We start from the raw sequence: 17,679 nt of genomic DNA, 5'->3' as shown, positions 1-17,679 counted from the left end.
TCCACACTCTCACTTCCTGGAGCGGTTTTCTGGGGACTGGAATGGGATTTTGAGGAATAAAAGTGGGGTTTGGCGCCAAGATTTTTTTTTTTTTTTTTGCAATAAATACTAATGTTTGGAGAATAAAAGTAATTTTGGAGGAAAATTTGTTTTTTGAGGGAAAGGAGAATCCCCTCTTGGAAAAAGGAGAATTTGGAACTTCCCAAACCCCACCCGGGGGGAGGGGCGGCCAAAAATTTGGGAGGAAAAAAAGGGAAAATGCTCCATACCCGGATTTGCCCTCAGCAAAGATGGCGGCGGCCGCGTCTAGTTTTTCCGCCCTTATCAAAAATGGCGGCGAAGCAGTTTCCGCTCCCTCCGCCCTCATCCAAGATGGCGTCGCCCATAACCAAAATGGCGATGCCCTTAACCAACATGGCGGCCTCGTTTTACCAAATGCGCGCCTTGCCCTTTACCAAGATGGCGCCGCACCCTCACCCCACTTCTCTCTGGTTGGTCGCCATTTGCCCGCCCTTCAATCTGATTGGCTTCTCGCACGGAACTGGGCGTGGCTTCCCCACATGGTCGCGATGGCGGGCGGCGTGTCGGGGGTGAGGGGATGAGGAGTTTTCCCCAAACTTTGGGGTTTCTGTGGGAATTTGAGTGATCTTGGAGGGAGTTGAGGGGATTTTTGGGGTTCCTGGCTCATTCCGGGCCTCATTTACGCTTTTCCCGCAGAGGACAGACCCTTTTCCCGGTCCAGCGCCGCTGCCGCGCCACAGAGTGAAGAGATTCCTGAGGGGAACTGAGGAAAAACCGGTAAAAATCGGGGAATTTCGGGGATTCGTGAGGGGAATTGAGGTGAATTTGGGGATCACGGGGAGATTTGGGGTTCTGGAAGAGATTTGGGAGGTGCAGGAAGGGATTTGAGGGGGAATTTGGGAGAATTTGAGTGATATTGGAGGGAATTTGGAGGATTCGTGAGGGGAATTGGGGGGAATTTGGGGATTCCGGTGGGATTTGAGGGTTCTGGAAGGGGTTTGGGGGGTGTAGGAAGGGATTTGAGGGAACCTGAGGGGAATTTAGGGAAAATTTAGTGATCTTGGGAGGAATTTGGGAGATTCGTGATGGGAATCTGAGGGAAATTTGGGGATTCCCGGGGGATTTGGGGTTCTGGAAGGGATTTGAGGGATCCTGAGGGGAATTTGGGGAAATTTGAGGGATATTGGAGGGAATTTGAGGGATTCGTGAGGGGAATTGGGGGGAATTTGGGGATCCTGAGGGGAATTGGGGGTTCCGGAAGGGATTTGGGAGATGCAGGAAGGGATTTGAGAGGAATTTGGGGGAATTTGTGGGGAATTGGAAGGAATTTGGAGGATTCGTGAGGGGAATTGGGGGGAATTTGGGGATCACGGGTGAATATGGGGTTCTGGAAGGGATTTGGGAGGTACAGGAAGGGATTTGAGGGGGAATTTGGGAGTATTTGAGTGATCTTGAAAGGAATTTCGGGGATTCGTGAGGGGAATTGGGTGGAAGTTGGGGATCCTGAAGGGATTTGGGGTTCCGGAAGAGATTTGGGGGGTGCAGAAAAGGATTTAAGGGGAATTTGGGGGAATTTGAGTGATCTTGGAAGGAATTTGGGGGATTCGTGAGGGGAATTAGGAGGAATTTGGGGATCCTGAGGGGAATTGGGGGTGCAGGAAGGGATTTGGGAGGAATTTAGGGGAATTTGAGGGGAATTGGAAGGAATTTGGAGGATTCGTGAGGGGAATTGGGTGGAATTTGAGGGATATTGGAGGGAATTTTGGGGATTCATGAGGGGAATTGGGGGGAATTTGGGGATCCTGAGGGGAACTGGGGGTTCCGGAAGGGATTTGGGTCGTGTAGGAAGGGATTTGAGAGGGAATTTGGGGGAATCTGAGGGATTTTGGAAGCAATTTGGGGATTTGTGAGGGGAATTGGGGGGAATTTGGGGATCCTGAGGGGATTTGGGGCTCTGGAAGGGATTTGGGAGATGCAGGAAGGGATTTAAGGGGAATTTGGGGGAATTTGAGTGATCTTGGAGGGAATTTGGGGGATTCCTGAGGGGAAGTGGAGGGAATTTGGGGATTCCGGGGGGATTTGAGGGTTCTGGAAGGGATTTGGGAGGTGCAGAAAGGGATTTGAGAGGAATTTGGGGGAATTTGAGGGGAATTGGAAGGAATTTGGGAGATTCTTGAGGGAATTGGGGAAAATTTGGGAGATTCATGAGAGGAATGGGGGAATGGATCAGGGGAACAGGGAAGGGATTCTGGGGGATTTGGGGTTCTGGAAGGGATTTGGGAGGAATTTGGGGAAAATTTGAGTGATCTTGGAAGGAATTTTGGGGATTCGTGAGGGGAATTTGGGGATTTGGGCGGAATTTTGGGGAGAATTTTGGGAGAATTTGGGGGGAATTTTGAGTGGAATTTTAGGGGGATTTTGGGTGGAATTGTGGGGAGAATTTGGGGAAGTTGGGTCAAATTTTGGAGGATTTGGGTGGAATTTTGAGTGGAATTTTAGGGGGATTTTGGGTAGAATTTAGGCTGAATTTTGGGTTGAATTTGGGTGGAGTTTTGGGGTGGATTTGGGTGGAATTTTGGGGGAATTTAGGGTGAATTTTGCATTGCATTTGAGTGGAAATCTGGGGGAATTTTGGGTTCAATTTGGGTGGAATTTTGGGTTGAATTTTTGGGAGATTTGGGTGAAATTTTGGGTGAATTATGGGTTGAATTCAGGTGGAATTTTGGGGTGGATTTTATAGAAATTTGGGGGGAATTTTGAGATAATTTAGATGGAATTTTGGGGTAATTTTGGGTGGAATTTTGGGATAACTTAGATGGAATTTTGGGTGGAATTTTGAGATAATTTAGATGGAATTTTGGGGTAATTTTGGGTGGAATTTTGAGGTAATTTAGATGGAATTTTGGGGTAATTTTGGGTGGAATTTTGAGGTAATTTAGATGGAATTTTGGGGTAATTTTGGGATGTTTTCCCCCCAGCCCCGCCCTGTCGCCCCTCGGCTCCATTGGCACCTGAAAAACTTGGAAAATCAGGAAAAATCAGCAGCAGAAAAAGCAGCAAGATGGGAACCTCTGCTGCCCGAGGAGCCCGGGTGAGAATTCCCAAAAAAACCCCCAAAAAACCCCAAAAAACCCTAAAATCCAGAGGGAAATCCCAAAATCCAGCTGGGAATTCCCAAAATCCAGCAGGAAATTCCCAAAAATCCATCATGAACTATCCAAAATCCAGCAGGAAATTCCCAAAAATCTGGCAGGAAATTCCCAAAATCCAGCAGGAAATTCCCAAAATCCAGCAGGAAATTCCCAAAATCTGGGAGGAACATCCAAAAATCTGTGAGGAGTTTCTCAAAATCTATCTAGAACCCCAAAAATCCATCAGGAAATCCCAAAAATCCACCATAAATCCCTTAAAATCCATGAGGAAACCCAAAAATCTATCAGAAATATCCCAAAAATCTATCATAGATCCACTAAAATCCATCCAGGATCCCAAAATCTGTCAGGAACTTCCTAAAATCTGTGAGGAAAATCACAAAATTCATCCAGGATCTCCCAAAAATCCATCAGGAAACCCCAAAAATCCCTCAATTATCCCCAAAAGTCCATCCAGGATCCCCAAAAATCCCTGAATTATCCCAAATTTTCCCAAAATTTCTGTTTTTCCAGGTTTTTAGAGCTAAACCCAGGTCAGGATCTCTGCAGCAACCCCAAAAATCTCCTAAAAATCCACGAGAAATCCCCCAAAAATCCCTTAATTATCCCCAAAAATCCCTCAAATATCCCCAAAAATCTCTCAATTATCCCTGAAAATTCATGGATTATCCCAAAATCTCCATAAAATCCACCAGGAATCCCCAAAAATCCCTCAATTATCCCCAAAAATCTGTGAATTATCCCCAAAAATCCCTCAATTATCACAGAAAATCTTTCAATTATCCCCAAAAATCCATGGATTATCCCCAAAAATCTCTGAATTATCCCCAAAAATCCATCAATTATCCTGAAATTCCCCAAAATCTCCCAAAAATCAATGAGAATTCCCCAAAAATCCATGGATTATCACCAAAAATCCCTTAATTATCCCCAAAAATCCATGAGAAATCCCCCAAAAATCACTTAATTATCCCCAAAAATCCCAAAATTTCTCAAATTTCCCATTTTTCCAGGTTTTTGGAGCCAGACCCAGGGCAGGATCCCTGCACAATCACCCAGAGGGAAATTGCAGATTCTGTGGATATCGCCAGTGCCAGCAAGGTGAGGATTTGGGGGAAAAAATGGGGATTTTGGAGGGGAAAATTGGGATTTGGGGGGAAGAATGGGGATTTTGGGAAAAAAAAACCCCAAATTTTGGGGAAAAAATGGGATTTTGGAGGGGAAAAATGGGGATTTTGGGGAAATAATGGGGATTTTGGGGGGAAAATGGGAATTTTGGGGAAAATGGAGATTTGGGGAAAAAAGGGGATTTTGGGAAAAAAATCAAAATTTGGGGGGAAAAAACTGAATTTTGCGGAAAAAAAATGGGGATTTTGGGGAAAAAATGGGATTTTGGGGAAAAAAAGGGATTGGGGGAGAATGGGATTTTTGGGATGGAAAAATGGGAATTTTGGGGGAGAAAATGGGAATTTTTGGGAAAAAATGGGAATTTTGGAGAGAAAAAAAGGGAATTTTTGGGGATAAAAAGAAATTTTGGGAAGGGGAAAAATGGGGAATTTGGGGTGAAAAAAAGGGAATTTGAGGAAAAAAGGAATTGTGGGAAATGAAGGGGATTTGGGGAAGGAAAGGAAGGGAATTATTTTGGGGAAAAAAAGGGAATTTTGGGGAAAGAAGGGAATTTTGGGTGAGAATTCCCAATTTTTTGGGGTTTTTAGCACTTTGATCTTCGCCTGGAGCAGTTTGGGCCTTACAGGGTTGATTACACCAGGAATGGCAGGTGAGCTCCAGTATAAACCAGTATGGACCAGTATGGAATGGGATAGAGCAGTATAAACCAGTATGGACCAGTATTAACCAGTATGGGATGGTATGGACCAGTATAAACCAGTAGGAACCAGTATAAACCAGTATGGAATGGTACAGACCAGTACGGACCAGTCTGGATTGGGATAGACCAGTATAAACCAGTAGGAACCAGTATAGACCAGTATAAACCAGTATGGGATGGTACAGATCAGTATGGACCAGTATGGATTGCGATAGACCAGTATAAACCAGTACAGACCAGTATAAACTGGGATAGACCAGTCTGAACCAGGATAGACTAGTCTGGACCAGTATGGAATGGGATAGACCAGTATAAACCAGTATGGGATGGTACTGACCAGTCTGGACCAGTATGGGATGGTACAGACCAGTATAAACCAGTATGGAATGGTATAGACCAGTATAAACCAGTATGGGATGGTACTGACCAGTATGGACCAGTATGGATTGCGATAAACCAATATAAACCAGTACAGGCCAGTACGGACCAGTATAAACTGGTCGTTGCCAGTCTCCCAGTTTGTTCCAATCCATTCCCAGTCCGTTCCAGTCCATCCCAGTCCCTCCCAGTCCATCCCAGTCCCTCCCAGTTCCCTCCCAATCCCTCCCAGTCCATCCCAGTTCAATCCCAGTCCATCCCAGTCCCTCCCAGTCCATCCCAGTCCCTCCCAGTCCCTCCCAGTTCAATCCCAGTCCCTCCCAGTTCAATCCCAGTCCATCCCAGTTCCATCCCAGTCCATCCCAGTCCATCCCAGTCCCTCCCAGTCCATCCCAGTCCATCCCAGTCCATCCCAGTCCCTCCCAGTCCATCCCAGTCCCTCCCAGTCCATCCCAGTTCCATCCCAGTTCCATCCCAGTCCATCCCAGTCCCTCCCAGTCCATCCCAGTCCATCCCAGTCCCTCCCAGTATCCCCATTTCCCAGGTTCCTGTTGCTGGGCGGGGCCAGAGGTCACGTGGCCGCTCTGGACTGGAGCTCTCGGCGCCTCAGCTGTGAGTTCAACGTCATGGAGCCAATCAGAGACCTGCGGTGAGCTGGGAGCGACTGGGAGCACTGGGAGGGACTGGGAGGGACTGGGAGGGAACTGGGATGGACTGGGAGGAGGCTGGGAATGGATTGGAGGGACTGGGATGGACTGGGGTGGACTGGGAGGGACTGGGAGGGGCTGGGAGCGACTGGGTTGGGCTTCGGAAGGACTGGGATGGACTGGGAGAGGACTGGGAATGGACTGGAGGGGACTGGGAATGGGAACTGGGAGGGACTGGTAATGGACTGCGATGGACTGGGAGGAACTGGGAGGTACTGGGAAGGGAATGGGATGGACTGGGAGGGACTGGGAGTGAACTGGTAATGGACTGGAAACTACTGGGAGGGAACTGGGAGGAGTTTAGGGGGAACTGGGATGGACTGGGAGGGACTGGGATTGAACTGGGAGGGACTGGGATGGACTGGGAGTGAACTGGTAACATACTGGAAACTACTGGGAGGGAACTGGGAAGAGTTTGGGGGAGCTGGGAGGGACTGGGAGAGGATTGGAGGTGAATGGGAGGGGAATGGGAGGGACTGGGAGGGAACTGGGAATGGATTGGGGGGACTGGGAAGGGAATGGGGAGGACTGGAATGAGCACTGGGGGCACTGGGATGAACTGGGAGGGACTGGGAATATATTGGGATGGACTGGGAGGGTTATGAGGGAACTGGGAGGGAACGGGAAGGGACTGGGAAGGGAATGGGATGAACTGGGAGGGACTGGGAATAGACTGGGAGGGAACTGGGAGGGAACTGGGATGGGTTTAGGGTGAACTGGGAGAGACTGGGATGGGACTGGGAATGGATTGGGAGGGACTGGGATGAGCACTGGGGGCACTGGGATGGACTGGGAAGGACTGGGAAACACTGGGAGGGAACTGGAAGGGACTGGGAGGGACTGGGATGGACTGGGAAGGACTGGGAGTGAAGTTGTAATAGACTGGAAACTACTGGGAGGAACTGGGAGGAGTTTAGGGGGAACTGGGAGGGACTGGGAAGGGAGTGGGAGAGACTGGGGGGACTGGGAATGAACTGGGAGGGACTGGGAGGGACTGGGATGGACTGGAGGCACTAACTCCATTTTTGGTCTGAAAATTGTCTTTTTTCTCTTCCCAAATCCCCATTTTCCCTCCTAAACTCATTTTTCCTCCTATAATCCTCATTCCTCCTCCAAAAATCTTCATTTTCTCTCCAAAAATCTTCATTTTTCCTCCTAAAATCCCCATTTTTTCCCCCTAAAATCCCCATTTTCCCTCCTAAAATCTCTATTTTCACTCTTAAAAATCTCCATTTTCCCTCCTAAAATCTCCATTTCCACTGTTAAAAATCTCGATTTTCACTTTTAAAATCTCCATTTTCACTTTAAAAAATCTCATTTTCCTCCTAAAACCCCATTTTTCCCCTAAAATCCCCATTTTCCCCTAAAACCCCATTTTTTTTCCCCAAACCCCATTTATTTCCAAAACCCCATTTTTTCCCCAAAATCCCCATTTTTTCCCTCTAAAAATCCCCATTTTTTCCCCTAAAATCCCCATTTTTCCTCCTAAAATCTCATTTTTCCCCTAAAATCTTCATTTTTCCTCCTAAAAATTTTCATTTTCCCCCTAAAATCCCCATTTTTCCTCCTAAACTCTTCATTTTTCCTCCTATAATCCTCATTCCTCCTCCAAAAATCTTCATTTTCCCTTCTAAAATCCCCATTTTTCCCCTAAACTCTTCATTTTTTCCCCCCAAACCCTATAAAACCCCCATATTTCCCCCCCCAAACCCCATTTTTTCCCCAAAATCCCATTTTTCCCCCAAACCCCAGCTGGCTGCACAGTGAGTCTCTGCTGGCCGTGGCTCAGCGCCGCTGGCTGCACGTCTACGACAGCCAGGGGCTGGAGATCCACGTGGTGAGGAAATTCCAGGGGATCCTCAGGATGGAATTCCTGCCCTACCACTTCCTGCTGGCTGCTGTGGTGAGTCCTGCAAAATTCCCAAAATTTTGGGAAAATTTGGGAAAAATTCGGGGAAATTTGAGTGATTTTTGGCTGATTTTTCACCATTTTTTGGTGATTTTTCGCCAAAGTTTGGTGATTTTTCGCCATTTTTTGGTGATTTTTAGCCAATTTTTGCCATTTTTTCGGTGGGTTTTCCCCATTTTTTACCAATTTTTACCAATTTTAATGAATTTTGGATGAGTTCTGCAAGTTTTTGGGGTGATTTTTGCCACTTTTTGGTGATTTTTTGCCAATTTTTGGGGTGAGTTTGGCCGATTTTAGCCAATCCACGTGGTCAGGAGATTCCAGGGGATCCTCAGGATGGAATTCCTGCCCTACCACTTCCTGCTGGCTGCTGTGGTGAGTGCTGAATGAAAATCTGAAATTTTGGGGAAAATTCGGGAAAATTTGAGCCATTTTTGGCCATTTTTTGGTGATTTTTCGCTAATTTTTCACCATTTTTTGGTGATTTTTCGCAGATTTTTGGTGATTTTTCGCCAATTTTTTGTAATTTTTAGCCAATTTTTACCATTTTTCAGTGGGTTTTCCCCATTTTTTGCCAGTTTTAATGAATTTTGGGTGAGTTCTGCAAATTTTTGGGGTGATTTTTGCCGTTTTTGGTGATTTTTGGCTGATTTTTGCCCATTTTTTGCCAATTTTTGGGGTGGCTTTGGCTGACTTTAGCCAACCCACGTGGTGAGGAGATTCCAGGGGATCCTCAGGATGGAATTCCTGCCCTACCACTTCCTGCTGGCTGCTGTGGTGAGTTTGGGGAAATTCCCAAAATTTTGGGAAAATTTGGGAAAAATTCGGGAAAATTTGAGCCATTTTTGGCTATTTTTTGGTGATTTTTTGCTAATTTTTCGCCGATTTTTGGTGATTTTTAGCCAATTTTTGCCATTTTTTCGGTGGGTTTTCCCTATTTTTTACCAATTTTTACCAATTTTGGTGAATTTTGGGTGAGTTCTGCAATTTTTTGGGGTGATTTTTGCCCATTTTTGGTCATTTTTTGGGTGGGTTTGGCCGATTTTAGCCAACCCACGTGGTCAGGAGATTCCAGGGAATCCTCAGGATGGAATTCCTGCCCTACCACTTCCTGCTGGCTGCTGTGGTGAGTCTGGGCAAATTTGGGAAAATTTGGGAAAAATTTGGGAAAATTTGAGCCATTTTTGCCCATTTTTTGGTGATTTTTCGCTAATTTTTCGCCGATTTTTGGTGATTTTTAGCCAATTTTTGCCCTTTTTTCAGTGGGTTTTCCCCATTTTTTGCCAATTTTAATGAATTTTGGGTGAGTTCTGCAAATTTTTGGGGTGATTTTTGCCGTTTTTGGTGATTTTTGCCCGATTTTTGCCCATTTTTTGCCAATTTTTGGGGTGAGTTTGGCCGATTTTAGCCAACCCACGTGGTGAGGAGATTCCAGGGAATCCTCAGGATGGAATTCCTGCCCTACCACTTCCTGCTGGCTGCTGTGGTGAGTCCTGCAAAATTCCCAAAATTTCGGGAAAATTTGGGAAAAATTCGGGAAAAATTCGGGAAAATTTGAGCCATTTTTGGCCATTTTTTGGTGATTTTTTGGCTGATTTTTGCCAATTTTTGGTGATTTTTCGCTGATTTGTGTCAATGTTTGGATGGGTTTGGCCCATTTTTCCCCATTATTATTTTTCCCCATTATTATTTTTCCCCATTATTATTTTTCCCCCTTTTTTCCCCATTTTTTCCCCATTTTCCCCCATTTTTCCTACTTCCCATGTTTATTCTCCATTTTTTCACCATTTATTCTCCATTTTTTCACCATTTTTTCACCATTTCTCACCCTATTTTCCCCATTTTTTCCCATTTTTTCCAATTTCTTCACTGTTTTTCCCCATTTTTCCATGTTTTTCTCCCCCAGAGCTAGCTGGGCTGCTGCAGTTCCGGAACATCTCTGTGTTTTTCCCCATTTTCCCCCCATTTTTCCCCATTTTCCCCCATTTTTCCCCCATTTTTCCACCTTTTTTGGCCTTTTTTTCCCCATTTTCCCCCATTTTTCCCCATTTTCCCCCCAGAGCTAGCTGGGCTGCTGCAGTTCCTGGACATCTCTGTGTTTTTTCACCATTTTTTCACCATTTTTCACCATTTTCCACCCTTTTTCCACCCTTTATTCCTCCCGTTTTTTGCCCGCTTTTCACTGTTTTCCCACCATTTTTCTCCCATTTTTTCACCACTTGTAGTCACAATTTTTGTAATTTTCCACTCTTTTTTTACTATTTTCCCACTGGTTTTCCCTCATTTTTTCACCCTTTAATTGTTCTTTTTCCCCTGTTTTTTCACCCGTTTTCTCCCTTTTTTTACCTGTTTTTTCACTGTTTTCCCCCACTTTTCCCATTTTTTCCCATTTTCCCATGTTTTCTCCCCATTTCTCCCCCAGAGTTCACTGGGTTTGCTGCAGTTCCTGAACATCTCAGTGTTTTTTCACCATTCCTCCCCATTTTTTCACCATTTTTTTTCACCCTTTCCCACCATTTTTTTTCACTCTTTTTTGCCTTTTTTCCACCATTTTCCACCCTTTTTTTTCCCTTTTCTCTCCCATTTTCCACTGTTTTTCTCCATTTTTTCACAGTTATTTTGCCATTTTTTCACCATTTGCCGCCACGTTTTCACTGTTTTTCACCATTTTTCCCATTTTTTCCCATTTTCCATGTTTTCTCTCCCAGAGCTAGCTGGGCTGCTGCAGTTCTTGGACATCTTGGATGTTTTTTCACCATTTTTTCACCATTTTTCACTGTATTTTCCCCATTATTTTTCCCCATTATTTTCCCCCATTTTCCCCATTTTTCCCACTTCCCATGTTTATTCTCTGTTTTTTCACCACTTATTGTCCATTTTTTCCCTGTTTTTCTCCATTTTTTCACAGTTTTTTGCCATTTTTTCGCTGTTTTTCACCCTATTTTCCCCATTTTTCCCCATTTTTCCCATTTTCCCATGTTTTCTCCCCATTTTTCCCCCCAGAGTGAGCTGGGTTTGCTGCACTTCCTGAACATCTTGGTGTTTTTTCCCTGTTTTTTCCCCGTTTTTCCCTGTTTTTTTCCCCATTTTCCCAATTTTTTCACTGTTTTTCCCCATTTTTCCCAATTTTTCCCCATTTTCTCTCCCCCAGAGCTCGCTGGGTTTGCTGCAGTTCCTGAACATCTCAGTGTTTTTTCCCATTTTCACCATTTTCCCCCCATTTTTTCACCATTTTTCCACCATTTTTTTTGTCTTTTTTCCACCATTTTCCACCCTTTTCTCACCCATTTTTCTCCCCATTTTTCTCTCCATTTTTCTCCCCATTTTTTCATTGTTTTTCCCCATTTTTTGCCTGTTTTTTCCCCATTTCTCCCCCAGAGCTAGCTGGGCTGCTGCAGTTCCTGGATATCTCAGTGTTTTTTCACCATTTCTCCCCATTTTTTCACCATTTTTCCACCATTTTTCACCCTTTTCTCACCCATTTTTCCCCATTTTTCGCCATTTTTCCCCATTTTTTCACCGTTTTTCCCCGTTTTTTCACTGTTTTTCCCCATTTTTTCTCCATTTTCCCCATTTTTCCATGTTTTTTTCCCCCAGAGCTCACTGGGTTTGCTGCACTTCCTGAACATCTCTGTGTTTTTTCACCATTTTTTCACCATTTTACCCCATTTTCCCCCCATTTTTTCACCATTTTTCTCTGATTTTTCACCATTTTTTCACCCATTTCCCCCATTTTTCCCTGTTTTTCCCCCATTTTTCCCATTTCCCACCATTTTCCCCATTTTCCCCCCAGAGCTAGCTGGGTTTGCTGCACTTCCTGAACATCTTAGTGGTTTTTCCCCATTTTTCCCCATTTTTCCCCATTTTTCCCCCATTTTTCCCCATTTTTTCACCGTTTTTCCCCGTTTTTTCACTGTTTTTCCCCATTTTTTCTCCATTTTCCCCATTTTTCCATGTTTTCTCCCCCAGAGCTCGCTGGGTTTGCTGCAGTTCCTGATCATCTCAGTGTTTTTTCACCATTTTTTCACCATTTTTTGCTGTATTTCCAGCATTTTTAACCATTTTTCCCCATTTCCCACTTTTTTGCCATTTTCCCACTGTTTTCCCCCATTTTTCCACTGTTTTTCTCCATTTTTCCACCGTTTTTCACCCTATTTTCCCCGTTTTTTCTCCATTTTCCCAATTTCTTCACTGTTTTTCCTCCATTTTTCCCCATTTTTTCCCATTTTCCCATTTTTTTCTCCATTTTTCCCCCCAGAGCTCGCTGGGCTGCTGCACTTCCTGGACATCTCAGTGTTTTTTCACCATTTTTTCATCATTTTTTCACTATTTTCCCCATTTTTCCCATTTTGTCACCGTTTTCCCACCCCTTTTTTTGCCTTTTTTTCCCCATTTTCCACCCTTTTCTCACCCATTTTCCCCCATTTTCCCCCGATTTTTCCCCATTTTTTTCTCCATTTTTCCCATTTTTCCATGTTTTTCTCCCCCAGAGCAATCTGGGTTTGCTGCAGTTCCTGAACATCTCGGTGTTTTTTCACCATTTCTCCCCATTTTCCCCCCATTTTTTCACCATTTTTTGCTGTATTTTCCCCGTTTTTTCATTGTTTTTCCCCATTTTCCCCATTTTGGCACCATTTTCCCACCCTTTTTTTGCCTTTTTTCCCCATTTTCCACCCTTTTCTCACCCATTTTTACCCTGTTTTCCCCCATTTTTCCCCCATTTTTCCCCGTTTTTTCACTGTTTTTCCCCATTTTTTCTCCATTTTCCCCATTTTTCCATGTTTTCTCCCCCAGAGCTCACTGGGTTTGCTGCAGTTCCTGAACATCTCTGTGTTTTTTCACCATTTTTTCACCATTTTGGCCCTATTTTCCCCCATTTTTTCACCATTTTTCGCTGTATTTCCCCCATTTTTTCACCCATTTCCCCCATTTTTCCCTGTTTTTCCCCCATTTTTCCCATTTCCCACCATTTTCCCCATTTTCCCCCCAGAGCTAGCTGGGTTTGCTGCAGTTCCTGATCATCTCAGTGTTTTTTCACCATTTTTTCACCATTTTTTCACCATTTTTTCACCATTTTTTCACCATTTTTTCACCATTTTTTCACCATTTTTTGCTGTATTTCCAGCATTTTTAACCATTTTTCCCCATTTCCCACTTTTTTGCCATTTTCCCACTGTTTTCCCCCATTTTTCCACTGTTTTTCTCCATTTTTTCCCCATTTTTCCCCATTTTTTCCCCGTTTTCCCCCATTTTCCCCATTTTCCCATGTTTTCTCCCCATTTTTCCCCCCAGAGTGAGCTGGGTTTGCTGCACTTCCTGAACATCTTGGTGTTTTTTCCCTGTTTTTTCCCCGTTTTTTTCCCCATTTTCCCAATTTCTTCACTGTTTTTCCCCATTTTTTCCCATTTTTCCATGTTTCCCCCCAGAGCTCGCTGGGCTGCTGCAGTTCCTGAACATCTCAATGTTTTTTTCCTATTTTCCCCCATTTTTCACCATTTCCCCCCCGTTTTCCCCCATTTTTTCACCGTTTTTTCACTGGTTTACCCCATTTTTCCCATTTCCCATGTTTTCCTCCCAGAGCTAGCTGGGTTTGCTGCAGTTCCTGAACATCTCAGTGTTTTTTCCCATTTTTCCCCTGTTTTCCCCCATTTTTCACCATTTTTTGCTGTATTTTCCCCATTTTTCCCCACTTTTCCCCCATTTTCCCCCATTTTGTCACCATTTTTCCACCCTTTTTTTGCCTTTTTTCCCCATTTTCCACCCTTTTCTCATCCATTTTTTCCCTATTTTTTCCCCTATTTTTTCCCCATTTTTTCCCCATTTTCCCCATTTTTCCCATTTTTCCCTGTTTCTCCCCCCCCAGAGCTTGCTGGGTTTGCTGCAGTTCCTGATCATCTCAGTGTTTTTTCACCATTTTTTCACCATTTTTTCACCATTTTTTCACCATTTTTTGCTATATTTCCAGCATTTTTCCCCATTTTTCCCCATTTTTTCCCATTTCCCACTTTTTTGCCATTTTCCCACTGTTTTCCCCCATTTTTCCACTGTTTTTCTCCATTTTTCCACCGTTTTTCTCCATTTTTTCCCCGTTTTTTCCCCATTTTCCCAATTTCTTCACTGTTTTTCCCCATTTTTCCCATTTTCCCATGTTTTCTCCCCATTTTTCCCCCCAGAGTGAGCTCGGGCTGCTGCACTTCCTGAACATCTCAGTGTTTTTTCCCTGTTTTTTCCCCGTTTCTCCCTGTTTTTTTCCCCATTTTCCCAATTTCTTCACTGTTTTTCCCCATTTTTTCCCATTTTTCCATGTTTTCCCCCCAGAGCTAGCTGGGCTTGCTGCAGTTCCTGAACATCTCAATGTTTTTTTCCTATTTTCCCCCATTTTTCACCATTTTCCCCCCGTTTTCCCCCATTTTTTCACCGTTTTTTCACTGGTTTACCCCATTTTTCCCATTTCCCATGTTTTCCTCCCAGAGCTAGCTGGGCTTGCTGCAGTTCCTGAACATCTCAGTGTTTTTTTCCCATTTTTCCCCTGTTTTCCCCCATTTTTCACCATTTTTTGCTGTATTTTCCCCATTTTTCCCCACTTTTCCCCACTTTTCCCCCATTTTCCCCATTTTCCCCCATTTTTTCACCATTTTTCCACCCTTTTTTTGCCTCCCCATTCCACCCTTTTCTCATCCATTTTTACCCCCTTTTCCCCCATTTTTTCACCGTTTTTCACCCTATTTTCCCCGTTTTTTCTCCATTTTCCCAATTTCTTCACTGTTTTTCCCCATTTTTCCCCATTTTTCCCCCCATGTTTTCTCCCCATTTCTCCCCCAGAGTTCACTGGGTTTGCTGCAGTTCCTGAACATCTCTGTGTTTTTTCACCATTCCTCCCCATTTTTTCACCATTTTTTTTCACCCTTTCCCACCATTTTTTTCACCCTTTTTTGCCTTTTTTCCACCATTTTCCACCCTTTTTTCCCTTTCTCCCCATTTTCCACTGTTTTTCTCCATTTTTTCACAGTTATTTTGCCATTTTTTCACCATTTGCCGCCACGTTTTCACGTTTTTCACCATTTTTCCCATTTTCCCATGTTTTTTCACCATTTTTTCACCATTTTTCACTGTATTTTCCCCATTTTTTCACCATTTTTCCCCCATTTTCCACCATTTTTCACTCCCATTTTTTCACTGTTTTTTCACCACGCCATTTTTTCCCCATTTTTCCCCATTTTTTCACCGATTTTTGCCATTTTTTCACCGTTTTTCACCGTTTTTCCCCATTTTTTCCCCATTTTTCCCATTTTTTTCCCCATTTTCCCCATTTTTTCCCATTTTCCCATGTTTTTTCCCCATTTTTCCCCCCAGAGCTCGCTGGGTTTGCTGCATTTCCTGGACATCTCGGTGGGTCAGGAGGTCACTTCCCTCAGGACTCGCAGTGGCAGAGCGACGGCGATGGCTCAGAACCCCCAGAATGCCTTAATCCACCTGGGACATGGAAATGGTGGGGATTTGGGAATTTTGGGATTTTTTGGAATTTTTTTGGGAATTTTGGGGGGGATTTGAGGGGTTTCTGGTCAAATTTTGGGGATTTTTGTTGATTTTTGGGTGAATTTTGGGTGAATTTCATTGGTTTTGGCAATGGCTCAGAACCCCCAGAATGCCCTGATCCACCTGGGACACAGAAATGGTGGGAATTTGGGGAATTTTGGGAAGAGTTTGGGGGGTTTTTGTTGGAATTTTGGGGCAATTTCGTTGAATTTTGGGGGAATTTCATTGAATTTTGGGGGATTTTGTTGGATTTTTGGGATGGCTCAGAACCCCCAGAATGCCCTGATCCACCTGGGACATGGAAATGGTGGGAATTTGGGATTTTTGGGAATTTTGGTGGGAATTTTGGGGTGGTTTTGAGGGTTTTCTGCTGGAATTTGGGGGATTTTTGGGTGAATTTTGGGGGATTTCATTGGATTTTGGTGAATGACCCAAAACCCTCAGAATGCCTTAATCCACCTGGGACACGGAAATGGTGGGAATTTGGGAAATTTGGGATTTTGGGGAATTTTTGGGAATTTTTTTGGGAATTTTCAGGGGGATTTGAGGGTTTTCTGGTGGAATTTGGGGAATTTTTGTTGATTTTTGGGTGAATTTCATTGGTTTTGGCGATGGCTCAGAACCCCCAGAATGCATTAATCCACCTGGGACACGGAAATGGTGGGAATTTGGGAATTTTGGGAATTTTTGGGAATTTTTTGGAATTTTTGGGAATTTTTGGGGAATTTTTGGGAGGTCCTGGATGGATTTTTGGGGATTTTAATTGGAATTTTGGGTGAATTTCATTGGATTTTGGCAAGGACCCAAAACCCCCAGAATGCCCTAATCCACCTGGGACATGGAAATGGTGGGAATTTGGGAAATTTTGGGGAATTTTGGGAATTTTTGGGAATTTTTTGGGGAATTTTCGGGGGGATTTGAGGGGTTTCTGGTGGATTTTTGTTGGAATTTCATTGAATTTTGGGGGATTTTGTTGGATTTTGGCGATTTCCCCAAAATCCCATTTTTTTCCCTGGAAATTTTAATCTCATCACATTCCTGTTGATTTTTCTGAATTCCCTCAGAATCACCACCAAATTTTCCAGAATTCCCACTTTTTTCACCCAATTTTTTGGGTTTTTTTTAGTTTTTTGGGAATTTTTGAGATTCTTTCTTCCCAAATATCCCAAAATCCCATTTTTTCCCAATAATTTTCCAAAATTCCCAATAGAATTTGGGGAGAGATTTCACTCCCATCACCTTCCCTCAGAATCACTAAATTTTCCATAATTCCCACTTTTTTCACCCAATTTTTTCACTTTTTTCTTTCATTTTTTGGGGAATTTTTGGGATTCTCTCTTCCCAAATTCCCCAAAATCCCATTTTTCCCCAGGAATTTTCCAAAATTCCCCATAAAAATCAGGAAAATATTTCAATCCCATCACCTTCACTGCGATTTTTCTGAATTCTCCCCCAAATTTTCCACAATTCCCACATTTTTCACCCAAATTTTTCACTTTTTTTTTCATTTTTTTGGGAATTTTTGGGATTCCCTCATCCCAAATTTTCCAAAATCCCATTTTTTTCCCAGGAATTTCCCAAATTCCCAATAGAATTTAGGGAGAAATTTCAATCCCATCTCCTTCACTGCAATTTTTCTGAATTCTCCCCCAAATTTTCCACAATTCCCACATTTTTCACCCAATTTTTTTGTTTTTTTTTAAATTTTTTGGGAATTTTTGAGATTCCCTCTTCCCAAATTTTCCAAAATCCCATTTTTCCCCAATAATTTTCTCAAATTCCCAATAAAATTTGGGGGAAAGAATTTCAATCCCATCACCTTCCCTCAGAATCACTAAATTTTCCACAATTCCCACATTTTGCACCCAAATTTTTGAGGATTTTTTTTCGTTTTTTGGGAATTTTTGAGATTCTCTCTTCCCAAATTCCCCAAAATCCCATTTTTTCCCAATAATTTTCCCAAATTCCCAATAAAATTTGGGGAAAGAATTTCAATCCCATCAGATTCCCTCAGAATCACCAAATTTCCCAAATTCCCACATTTTTCACCCAATTTTTTCCCAGTTTTTTTCATTTTTTGGGAATTTTTGGGATTCTCTCTTCCCAAATTTCCCAAAATCCCATTTTTTTCCCAGAAATTTAGGGAGA

General features: G+C 43.4%; 3 protein-coding genes across 3 annotated transcripts in view; 1 reads left to right on the top strand and 2 right to left on the bottom strand.

The window, feature by feature from the left end:
* LOC146421500 (C-type lectin domain family 2 member B-like) overlaps positions 1-17,679 on the bottom strand; it is a 149,470-nt gene that overhangs the window by 79,392 nt on the left and 52,399 nt on the right. The gene's annotated exons all lie outside the window — the stretch shown is intronic.
* LOC146421503 (uncharacterized) overlaps positions 1-17,679 on the bottom strand; it is a 121,748-nt gene that overhangs the window by 79,392 nt on the left and 24,677 nt on the right. The gene's annotated exons all lie outside the window — the stretch shown is intronic.
* On the top strand, positions 513-17,674 carry LOC146421506 (WD repeat-containing protein 46-like). Its single transcript, XM_085047127.1, has 9 exons — positions 513-590; positions 718-798; positions 3,000-3,112; positions 4,187-4,274; positions 4,889-4,950; positions 5,924-6,028; positions 7,839-7,989; positions 15,349-15,484; positions 17,667-17,674. Exons 1-9 carry the CDS (start codon positions 561-563, stop codon positions 17,672-17,674), a joined length of 774 nt encoding a protein of 257 aa, XP_084903253.1. The 5' UTR covers positions 513-560.

The sequence above is a fragment of the Lichenostomus cassidix genome, unplaced genomic scaffold (assembly GCF_008360975.1).
Source record: "Lichenostomus cassidix isolate B80296 unplaced genomic scaffold, HeHo_3.0 HiC_scaffold_33, whole genome shotgun sequence".
Taxonomy (NCBI): Eukaryota; Metazoa; Chordata; class Aves; order Passeriformes; family Meliphagidae; genus Lichenostomus; species Lichenostomus cassidix.
Note: the sequence above shows the minus strand (reverse complement) of the source record. Positions and strands in the feature narration are given on the sequence as shown.

Excerpts from the sequence above, each read along its gene's own strand:
- LOC146421506 (XM_085047127.1), top strand. The coding sequence starts at position 561 with ATGGTCGCGATGGCGGGCGGCGTGTCGGGG. Across the intron at positions 591-717 it reads TGGCGGGCGGCGTGTCGGGG|AGGACAGACCCTTTTCCCGG; the intron begins GTGAGGGGATGA and ends CTTTTCCCGCAG. Across the intron at positions 4,275-4,888 it reads ATATCGCCAGTGCCAGCAAG|CACTTTGATCTTCGCCTGGA; the intron begins GTGAGGATTTGG and ends TGGGGTTTTTAG.